We start from the raw sequence: 12,098 nt of genomic DNA on the forward strand, positions 1-12,098 counted from the left end.
GTTTTTCTACATTTAAAAAAATTGTCCACACACAGGTCATTAAAAGCCAAAACAAGAAGAAAAAAACATGACATTACACAAACAATTGCAAATTTTTCTTTTATTGCAAATTTAGGATTACAATGAAGGATAAAATTAACGGTATGGTAAAATACATGTTTTTGATGCCATCAATGATAAAAAGCCATGCATATTATTCAACGATTAACAATTTAGTGACTGCAATGAGAAAATAACAGTGAATATGTTGGCATTTTACAGTACAAGCCATTACAGTACAACTGTGTATATATATTACAGCATTATATAAAAATAGTAAATCAGGGTAGAACAATTTGTGGTAATTCTACCACATATTCCCATATTGATAGAAAAGGTCAGCTTAGAAAGTATAGCCGGGTCCTACTTACTTTATCTAAATACACATACACACAAGCCATGGGTTATAAAAAAGTAAGAAAGATTATGAATTCTCTCCCAAAAGACATCATTCTCTCATACTCACACTGCACTGGGCACTTTCAAACTTTTCCTGAGCTCCTAAACTCTCCACAAATTGGGGCAAATAATCTCTGCTAGCCAAATTGCAGCCCTTAACGTAGGAGTTACAATTATTGCAAAATGGTGGGAAAAGATGACAATGAAATGCACTCTCTGAATTAAGTTCCTTTCTGTCCAACTTACAAATCATCAAATGCTCATAACTGCCATCCTATGTGATGGGTCTCAGTGTTAGGCATTCTTTAAAATGACAAACATTCATCAGAACCACAGTATCATTTGCACTTAGAGCTGTCCGTTCTTCCTTTTCCTTTAAACATGCTGTGTCTTTTTATTTGCCGCATTGCTGTTGCAGCCCCTTCTCTCTGAGCCTTCTCTTGTCTTGACTTTCATCACTTTCCTATCTCTTGCCATTTTAAGCTCTGTGTTTTCCCCCAAAAAATCCTCTTGCTTATGAAATATCTTTGGTTTCCATCCTTTCCTGTCTCAAGAGGCATTTCATGACCACCATGTTACACCTTTTCCACACCACTGCTTATTCCAATTGTGTAGGACCTGTCATCTTTTATTCCTGTCTTCCATCCTCTCTTTCATTTCTCTCCTCATTTCCTGGTGTTGACTAGTCTCTCTATCAGGGCTCTACGTGTCCTCTGTACCTCCTCTCCCAGCCTTTCAATCTCCGCTTTCAAGCGCTCGTTCTGCTCCGTCAACTCCTGTACCTTCCTCTCGTTCTCCTGCTCTCGTTCTTTGCGACTCTTTTTGGCAGATGAGTAGGATGAGGATGTGTGCTGCGTGGAGGAGGCGATTGAGGACAAGGCACTGTTGGCCCTCTCGCTGGTGGTCCTCTTGCGTTTTCCCAGGCGGGAGGACGGGTAGACGGAGGGAGAAGAGACAGGTGAGGAGGGGGAAGAGCAAATTTGAGATGGCGACTGGGAGGCTGAGGAGGAGCAGGAGGGAGAATCGGGGACACAGGGCAGTTCCTCCTCGCTGGCTGAGGGAGAAGCAGGATGGACGCTGTTAGCTTGGTGGTGCTGATGGTGATGGTAATAATAGCCGCCGCTGATCACCGCTCCGCTCGGATCCACCATTCCCACTCCTCCTTCACTCAGCAACTCGAAAAACTCCGGAGGCAGCAGATCACTGCCGCCTCCTGTCGAGCCATCTCCACTTCTGCCGCTCTCGGCCTCCGCTCGCCGCTCTTCTGCAACAGCCGGACTCATGCAGGAGGAGGAGGAAGAGGAGGATGATGATGAGGTGTGATGCAGAGGCTGGGTGTTGTGGATCTCCTCTGTTGCCCTCTGGACACCCTCGCCCCACGTCTGGCCTCCGTCAGTCAGCCACGTCAGAGAACAACTCTCCAGAACATCCAGAAACTCCGGCTCTTTCTACAAACACAAAACGGAAACGTCAACGCCCGTCACAGCAGGTCAAATATCACAGTATGAGTTCACTTCACGTAATTTAGTGCGTAGTTAAAAACAGCAAAACAAACCTAAAAAAGAAAAATGAAAACGAAAATATAAAGGATGAAAAACACTAGCCATTTGATTCTTCAAGCTACTGACCTCGGTGCATGTGGGGGCACGTGCCAGTTTTGCCCCTCCCGTGTCAGAGCCCAGAATATCCTGCAGGTCCTCATACCACGCCTCCAACTCTGCACCACACAACGGCCCCACGCCAGGGGGGTACGGCGGGGGCAGGTGTAGCCACTCGGCAGTCATCTCGCCAGTCAGTCGCAACACACAGGTACTCGGCCACACGGTTCACACTGGACCTGAGGGAGGAGTGGCCAGATGCAGGGGGGGTTGGGAAAATGAGAGCGATGAAGGGAGAAGTACAGCCCGTTAAATGACAGACAAGTCACAGAAACTCCGCCTTGTTAGTTTTTTACTGTTCTGCAACTGGTAGAGTTATAGTCTGTAGGTATACAGTGATAAAAGATGGCATGTATCATTACTTAATAGTGCAAGAAGACCTTATCTATGTCGTTGCAACATAATGAAAAAATCTAGATCAAAGTACAGTATATTGTGTAACCAACTTGTGAAACGGAAAAACAGTGACACTAAGTGAGGAAATGACTGTACTGCACAATTTAAAAAGAAGAAAGAAAAACATTTAATCTGAATATTTAAAATATTTATGAAGAAATTTGATAACCAATACAAAATTTATATTAAAATGAGAAAACTGACTGAATCAAAATCTTTACAAACATGCAGCACTCAATATGTCAAATGTAAGAATTTACCTTTAGAAAGTCTCTGTTAATCAAGTCTGCCAATTTGTTGGCGATAACTTGTCCCAACAATTCTGAAAGAAACAAAATTATAGGTTAGTCTTAGAAAATAAAGAAATGTTTCTTCTAATGGCTGAAATTTGCTGAGACTTCATAATCAAAGTGATGATTTGCACAAATACAGAGCAAGCTTGGTCAAGGAATAAAATGTGCCTTAATTAAACACGGATGGCTGTTTTGGAGAATGATGAATTACAATAATAATAAAAGAAATATTTTGTCAATATTTGTTAAAATGATTATCAAGAAAGGAGAAAAATAAAATTCCTGTCACTTCATTCTTGTAAACAAAGACCAAAATGTTCTCTATTGCGCCCCCTGCTTTCTACGGCCCTAAAAACACGTTGAGGATCGATAAACAAGTGGTTAAAAACGACGAGTAGATCCCTTTATTTTGATCTCTCCAGCTCTGACAGTCAGGTCCACTTCTTTAATTAATTGCTTAAAGCTGTCCAAAACAAAAAAATATTAAAATAAAACCACCATAATGACTATATTTTGACTGCAGACGAAGCTTGTAGCTACATTTTCATATAAAAAATAAGATTTCTGCTTAACTCATTTGATGTGCAATTATAAAAAATAAATAAAACATACCGAAATAGATGTGGCATAGACAGTTATGTGAATTGAAGTACAAAAGCGATAAAGAATAAATAAATCCACTTAAACTTGATACCAAATGTTACACTTCCTGTGTGAGCACAGACTTTTAACCATAGGTTTGGTAAATTAAAAAAAAAAACAACTATTTCCTGATACAATTATTTTAAATTCAATTTTATATTTTGTTTTTTTTAGTTGGGCTACATGTCCACTGTAAGCCAAGACAATTACGTCATGGAAATGTAAGTCCAGCAGGAGGAAAGGGCGAAACAAAAGGAAACGTACACACAGAGGAAAACACAGGGTTGGAAAAAATTAATTTACAATATAAACATCTATTAATTTAGTGGTAAACAGTAGTAATAAGCTGGTGTGTTAAAAGTGTGAAAAAACAAATGTAGCTGTCAAAAAATGAAAAGCCGATCGAGTCAACAGCTCCACCAATTACTGTCAGACGTCACACGGAGTAACGTTAAGCTAGTGTCATTTAATTCAAATGAAATGACACTGTGAATAATTCAAAGCAGGATGTCGTAGCTACAAAATTCACAAAATAAATTCAAGTTAAACGCTCAAACCCTTCTTTAAAAAAAACAAAACTTCCGTACAAGCTTTGACAACTTGTCAGACACAAGCAGACAACACTTACAAACAACTCCATGTAAATTGTGATGGATTAAGACAACTGTTATTCTAAAAATGGCACTGGGATATCTGCCAAAAACATGCTTTTTTTCCCTTTCCAGTACAGCAGACCACTTCAAGTTAAGTAGCCGTTACTCGCCGAAAGACCGAAAAACATCGACTACAGTGGCAAAAACTATCGACAAGAATCGCCACTTACCCTTTTTCTTCTATTCGCTCGCCTTCTCGACTGTCTTGAACTCGAATGTGGATGTTTTAGTAAAAATTGGTGATAGCTCATGTTAACCATTGTTCAGTCTGGACGTCTGAATGTGATTTTTCGGAAACTCCCGGCGGTGTTTATATTGAGGGAGAGGCCAACCGAACTATGCATGGGAAGGTAGTTTCATCGCAACCTAGCACGAGCGACGTTCACTGACGTTCTGATCGTCCAATCAGGAGCGCGGAGTTAAGATCTTTCCCTTAACGACATCCAATAGAGTAGCCCAAAAGCAGCGCTCGGGCGGGGTTTGGTGTCGTCTTCGCCGCTGGTTCTCTCTCCAGCCTGTATAGTTTGTACGAGCAGCAATTGTGATGCAGTCATAAGACGGCCAGGACGAATTTGGGGCGTATGGGAGTCACATGAAAGGAATGATGCAATGCTTGGCAACCAATTTCTAGCTGGGGATAACACCAGCAGAATCAGAACATGTTTTATTAAACAGTGTTGGCTCTAACTAAAATCTAAAAATATACATATATGCATGGATATCTAATGTCGAAGAATTGTTTGTTTCCGGAACACAAAAGCTGAATCGATTTTTCTCACGAATTGTTTTATCGTATTTAAAAAAAAAAAAAATGTAGCGCATTGAGCGCTTTCTTGTTGTTTTATTATATTCATTGTGTTGCGTTTGTTTCCACTGGACTTTTGATTACAGGTCTTAAGTTTGTCGCCGACACTGACATTATTAACACACCCCCTTTACTCCATAATCCACGAGGGAGAAAGTAATAACCGGCCACCCCCTCGGAACAACACGTTTCTCCCGGTGTGATTCTGCTGGACGTCTTTTATTTGCGCGGTGTTTCTAAAATGCCGCAGACCAGACTTTAAGCACACACGTGGTGTCATATTCTCATTCATTTCATACCGCGCGCTCTGCTGCAGTTTCGCGAGATATCATAACACACGCCCGGCCGGTGGAGCGTCTGTGGCGCGAGCTGAGCGCTGCTGGGTGTGATCCTACAGCACACTGTCCCCCCTCATAGTGTCCGAGGATATTTTCAGCTGTTAGTGATGAAATTCAGCAGGATCCTTTATAAATCCGAGATAAAAAATTAAAAAAAAAAAACTTTTATTACATGTTTACTCTGATAGGTGTGTTATCATTCGTTATTTGACCGATTATTATTGATTTATTTGACTCTTTTTTATTATAAATTACCATAATAAAAGACTGAATTTAACAAGCTGGCTCATCACACTAAAACAGCAATTTAACAGTCATGTTATGATAGATAATAGCTCATAAAAAACACCACTAAACAACACAGACACGCTCTGCAATATGGTGTTTATTCAGATATAGATCAACTTTAGTCCCTATTGTGTCACATTTGCCCATATAAATAACTTATTGTTGATCATATTGTGAAAATGATTGCACTATTTATAGGGTTTAAGCCGACATTTAAGTTTTTTAAAACATGTTGTCTCTTTATGTACATAAATAGCCCATGACATATGGGTCAACATAAATTTATTTGAAAACATCAAGCCTTGTAACACGGTGATAAAGTCGTATAAACTAAGACTGACCATCATGCATACAATAATACTCATTTCCTAAAAATGTATATTAAAATAGGCTAATATGAGTTTAAAACCACAAAGTTCAACAAGGTCACGATCTAAGACACACAAGGAGCCAGACAGTCAGTGTTATCCTTTTCATTTCAGTGTTGGACGGTGACCATTAATAACGTAAACAACGGCGACATCATCATCAACAACAACAAAAAGTGACATCAAAACAAAACCACGTTTCATCATGTTGCACTCCTGATGCGCGCTCTTCACCCCGCTCCTGACACTTTCTGCCCTAATCCCAAACTCAGCACACACAAACTGTTTCTCCATGCACGGCGCCACGTGCACGGGCTCAACATGCACAGCCCCATAGCAACAGCGCCAAGTAGCGAATAGAAAGCTCAAATACTGTCTCTAGGACCCGGGTTAAAGCGCTGCAGGAAGCACCGTGAACACGTCACGACTTGAGTGGCTGTTGCTGAGTAGTTCAGCATACTTTCTCTACACCCCTCCCTCTCCACCCCTGCCGTCTGTTTATTTTGTCAGTCCCGTCGTCTGTGTTGTATTCATTATAAAACACTGTTTACAACCCCAGATCTGGGTTGCCTCTTTTTCTGTTTTGCAACTTAGTCTGACAGTGATTTTCCCTCTTTTTTGATTGATTGTCGTTTTAATTTATAATTAAAAAAAAAGAAAACAAAAACAAAAATACAGCGTGTTCTAAATGAGATATATTATTTATCCTCTTTTCTGTTATTCTCTGATGACACTGAGCAGACAGAGTGTAAACAAGCGCTCCAAGCTGATAACTGTCTGGTCATGTGGATCAGCTTTTAGATGAGATTTAGACATTACTGGTGGTGGTATTTGGAGACATCAGTTGCTATGGTGTCTCTGTAATGTTTTACTCGCTGTCGCCTAATCTCACAAAATACCCCTTTGTCTGCCTAGTCATATAAACTGAATATATTTTTCATATGTACATTTTTTTGCTTAATCTCTACACAGCTGTCATATATTACATTATATATTTGTAAACAAGCAAAACAAAACAAGAAAGTCCACTTGCGTCCAAATTAATTTTCTGGATTGTGATAACACAACAGTGTGATGTATGTATATCTATTATAAACAGACAATGTAAAACAACCAACATTTACCATTTAATGAAGAAAAAAGATTAAATTTAAAAATAGTTTTCAAATGTGGATGAAGGAATTTATTTTTCTTATTTGCCTGCTTTTTGTGGTGCTGCCACATTGATTTAGAACATATGCTGGTGTTTAGAAATTAAACCAACAATCCGTGATGGGGGACAAAAAATTCACTTGATGGAAACATTTTTTTAACTTGACAATGGGGATGGTTTATATTTGGAGTTTTTATCAATTTTCGGCTATTGTTTTCTTTTGTTTTACAGACAGAAAGAGTCTGGGGAATTTTCCAGCCAACCACACCACACTCCCTTGTCTCTGTCCTGTGCCCTTGGTCAAGGCTCCACACCCTGTTCCCCCTCACACACACACACACACACACACACACACACACACACACACACACACACACACACACACACACACACACCAGCTGTCGGAATCCTTCCCCTCTCTGATCTGAACTGAGACCAACTGATACAGCTGTTAACACGTACTGGTGATACAGTAAATCCTTTTTTTCTGTCTCTCTCTTGGCTCGCTTTTTCTCATTGTGTGTATCAACTCGTTCACGGCGTCCCAGACAAACAGCAGAGAGACCTCCTCAACTTATCAGACGTTCTGGTCGAATGGTGAAAACTGAGGAAGAAATTATCTTTAAAAACAACAGCAACTTTGGTTGTTTGTGTTGATTAAATGTCATTTTAAACTTGAATGAGGCAGAGATACAGTACATGGCTGAGATTTCAAGGCAAAATAAATGGGATATTTTGCCAACAATTATTACTAACATTGCTTTATCTTTAAACAGTGTGTCAAATTTAGGGGCATTTATCTCAGTGACGATTGCAGATTGCAACCAGCTGAAACTTTTTCCGTTTAGATTTCCTTCAGCGTTCAGCAGATCTTTATCAGAGGCTGAAAGATCCGGGCATTTAATCCATCAAAAATAACTCCATTCATTTCAGTTTTATTTATAAAGCTCAATATCATTATCCACAATTTGCCTCAGAGGGCAGTAGTGGGAGCAAAATTATCCGCAGAGGTCTCTTCCTCTCCAAAATAAATGGGCCCAGTGATTTAAATCCGTAAAAACACTGAACACAAAAGCAGTTTCACATTAAAAAAAAAAATAAAAAAATAAAAAATGAGTGTTGTTTCAACACTGCAAATAGTGGAGGGGCTTCTACCTATGCTGGTCAATACAAAACGCAATTGGCCCAATGTGTAGCCAGTGTTTGGTTTGTCCATTTTGGGCTACTGCAGAAACATGGCGGCCTCGTGGACGAGGACCTGCTCCCTATATAGATATAAAAGACTCATTCTAAGGCACCAAAAACATGATTAATCTTATTTTCAGGTGATTATACACTAAAGAAAACATACTTATTATTTTATACTCTATTTCTGCCAATATATCCCCTTAAATCCGACACACTGGACCTTTAATCTTTAAGCCCCCATTGTTACTACATTCATCTCTTTTGCCAATGCCCATCTCAGCCAAGGCCAATATTGCACCTCTCTATTGTCTCCTGATGCCCATTAATCAACTAATTTGCATTTTATCTCCTCAGAAGGTCCCCAATCTATCATCCTGCGGTTCAGATAAGATGTCCAGCATTCCCAGGAAGCAGAAAACAACTACTTCAAGTTTATTTATGAGAGTTTTTAAGTTATCCACTCAATCCCATCTAGTCCCGTCCTGATTTAACAGCTAAATGTCACATCCAATTCCTGAGATTTCTGTGTTTGGAGCTTTAGAGACGACTTTGCGGGCAATCTTGTTAGTGCGTTAAAACCCTGTTTACATCTGCGCCTCACCCCTCTTTACACAACTCTTTTCCTCATTCGCTATGAGCCTCTCATTCTGCCCCACAACGGTGTTCATCCCACTTTACTCCGCTTACCTCCGCCCATTTCTTCAGTCTGCCTCACCACACGCTGCTCACCTGTCCAGACCCATTCAGGGAAGATTGACAAACTGATGCAGAGGCCCTTGTGTGATTTGCTCTCTCTTCTCTGTAGCTTATTGTCAGTTTTTTTTTCTGCCTCTATTTTTTTTAAAACCATTTTTACTATTTTTGGTCAGAATAGAGGAGATATCAGTGTTATTGAGTGCTCTACTGTAAAGTTAATTGATTTGAATTTTGTTAAATATTTGATTACACAGCAGCAATGTAATCAATACTGTACAGAACAGAATGAGCATGTGCTATTGTCAATATTTAAACTGTTACCACGGCCTTGATTTCTTCATTTCTTGGAACCGACATATGTGTCAAAGATGAGACGTAAGAAAAAAGGCAAAGCTAAAACCCACAAGCCCCAGCAAGAGACTGTAGGGCATTAAACTTTAAAAGCCTGTCTGAACAGGTGGGTATACTGGCAGTGAGACAAACACACTCCAGGCTTTTACTCCATCTTTTTCTTCCTCTCGTCTTAGTTTTCCCCATATCAGCACCAGAAACAGATTTGGGAGCAATTGGTGCAGCCTGCAGCCTCCTCTGTGCTCAGCTGCTCTGTGCTGCCTGAGGACTTCAATATTTACTTTGTCCAGTGGAGGACGGGGCGGCGTGGGCTGCTGACATATATAAGCACCTGCAATTTGACTGAAGAGTCAAGAATGACTGGAGCTTAAATGTCACGAAAAGCCCTCCAAGAATTTTTCTTTGGGTTTATATGCCACTGTTAAAACTGTCCATTTTCGATAGAGGCTCTGTTTTTTTCCATTCAGTCAGAGCTGGCCCTAGACTTTTGGGGGCCCAAAATAGATTTGGTTCAAGGGCTTCACCTACTGTAACGTGCGTGGCTTGGCTGAACATTTCACTGTTATTATTTACCACATGAAGTGGATCCATATTGCTCAGTACACCCAGCTAATCAACATTTCATTCCTTTTATCCTCGTTCATATTCAGACCCACACAGAGAGATAATAGTCGAAAAAAAAAGTGATACTTAACAGCATTTTGGGTTGACCTCTTGGCAATCATCAGTTTATAATTGTGTATAATGATTCTTAACAGATGGGGCTACGTGGGCTGACCCAGTCCAGTAGGCCCAAAATAGACGGACAAATGCAGTACAACATGATATACAGTACACGGTATGTCTCTGTGCTCAACTGGGGCATTCCCTTCTAAGTTGGAGCTCTGGATCTTATTCCCTGCGAGTCACACTTGATATGTCCTCCCCCTCCATTAGGAGAAACAGAAAGCCACTCAGCACTTAATCGTTCTCCGAAATGAAAAAAAAAAAAGTAATACAGGCAATAAGATGCAGCTAAAGGAAGAATCCACAGGCGCAGAAACAAAGATTTATTACATGTTGTGAGCCACATTAACCAGAGGCACACGTTTCCAAAAAGGCTTTTATCCAGCTGAAGAGGATTATATAGAAAGACATTTGAGTGATCAGGAAACTGACCTCTGCACTACATGTTTCTGTTGGCAACCCGGTAAACAATTAACACACTTGTGGTGGCTTGCAGCGGCTGTTACTTAACTCACATGAGCCGCTGTGTTTGGATGAGTCATCAGAAACACCTGATCCTTGCCCGACCATATGTTACCTGTCTGGGCCGCTGTCACTAATACAAACAGTCACCTGACGTCATGAGCTGACTTTTGGTTTTAGTGCTTTTGTAATGCTGGATGGATTTGAAGTTGACCTCAGAGAAATTCACTGAGTGCGTTGTGTTAGTTACACTGTGTACTTTTGAATGCAGTTTTCCCATAGTAGGCAGTGTTGGATGAACTAAAATTAGCTCTTTCTAACCAGTTCGAATCCAGTTGGTCAAGAATGTCAACTTACTCTTCTTTAAGGGATTACCAATGTAAATAAAAACTACAGTGTAGACACACTGTATTGTACAGTGTGTCTACATTAGACACTTAAAGTTAATGCTTTTTAAGACCCTTTCAAGATCATTTTAAATATATTTAAGAGTGTAAGAGTTTAATTTTTAAGTATTACAGGTAGGTATGAAGGTAAGTAGTATATATGTAATCCTGTGCAGAGGTAGGGTTTATGTAGGAATCCAACAAGTAAGTCCAAAGACAGTATTAAAGTGTGTGGACTTTCACACAGACAAACTTGACACTGGCTGAGGCGTGCTCCTTCACTATCACAAAAGAGGTGTTGTTTGGATCCAAGAACATATCGTAATCAAAACAAAACCAGAGAGGCTGGACTTGTACTTTGCTTTTGGACAAATTAATCACAAACAAAGAATACCAAAGCAAACTGTTTTGAAAGAAAAAAATAAAAGTCCTTTAAATAAATGGGCTTTGTGCCTGCATTTTTTTCAACAGCAGCATTCATCAGGGCGTGTAGAGAAGAGTGGCAGCTCACAGATATAAGAGACTGCTGTCAGCTGCCAGGCAATCAGAGCAGAGCTGTTTAATTGTCACAGGTGCAGTCAATAAACTGAGTGTGCACAATCAGGTCAACCCCAACAGGGCATTTTAAAGACCAGCTGCAAATGCGTAAAAATATTCCCAAACGGTCATGCAGATAATAATTACTTTCTGAAATACCCATATAGTTGTTGTTTTTTCCACAGAAATTTGACAGGACATAAATATGTTTATGTATAGCGGAGTAATCAGCACTTCTGGAGTCTGTTGGGTATAATGTCTTTGAAAGCTGAATGCAAAGAGAGTGTGACCTTTTTATTAGATGCTATGCTGCCACCTAGTGTTTATACCCGGGCATAACAATTCCTTATGACAAACAACCACAAAGGAATATTTTTTTTAGATATTAAAAAATTGAATATCTTTAAGTGAACCAAATTAGAATTTAATCAGGAAAGCAAATATCATTTTCCAATTTTTCACCTTTCCATACATTGTGTTTAACTTGATGAAGTATCATGGCTTTATTTTGTATTTTGACGAGCAGTTGGTGACTCATAACCAAGAATGTGTATGTAACCTTGCATCATCCCCTGAATGTACCTGATAGTTTTTTGTTCAGGAACGTGTCAGGACATGTCCACATGCTCTTTAACAGTGGTTAGCAACCTTTTTACTTAAGGGACCCTGTTTCTATTATCAAGTATTCTATTATTATTATTATTATTATTATTATTATTA

General features: G+C 39.7%; 1 protein-coding gene across 1 annotated transcript; it reads right to left on the minus strand.

The window, feature by feature from the left end:
- Positions 1–85: 85 nt before the first annotated feature.
- ddit3 (DNA-damage-inducible transcript 3) lies at positions 86–4,410 on the minus strand. The gene is made up of 4 exons (XM_042506713.2): positions 4,251–4,410; positions 2,753–2,814; positions 2,067–2,275; positions 86–1,886 (listed from the first exon to the last, which is right to left on the minus strand). The coding sequence occupies exons 3-4, from the start codon at positions 2,220–2,222 to the stop codon at positions 1,104–1,106; spliced, it is 939 nt and encodes a 312-aa protein (XP_042362647.1). The 5' UTR covers positions 2,223–2,275; positions 2,753–2,814; positions 4,251–4,410; the 3' UTR covers positions 86–1,103.
- Between the last annotated feature and the right edge of the window lie 7,688 nt (positions 4,411–12,098).

The sequence above is a fragment of the Plectropomus leopardus genome, chromosome 2, assembly GCF_026936395.1.
Source record: "Plectropomus leopardus strain MGB_pleo_1.0 chromosome 2, ASM2693639v1, whole genome shotgun sequence".
Taxonomy (NCBI): domain Eukaryota; kingdom Metazoa; phylum Chordata; class Actinopteri; order Perciformes; family Serranidae; genus Plectropomus; species Plectropomus leopardus.

Coding starts and splice junctions, on each gene's coding strand:
- ddit3 (XM_042506713.2), bottom strand. CDS start 2,222: ATGACTGCCGAGTGGCTACACCTGCCCCCGCCGTACCCCCCTGGCGTG. Junction 1,887..2,066: donor GTGCCCCCACATGCACCGAG/GTCAGTAGCTTG, acceptor TTGTGTTTGTAG/AAAGAGCCGGAGTTTCTGGA.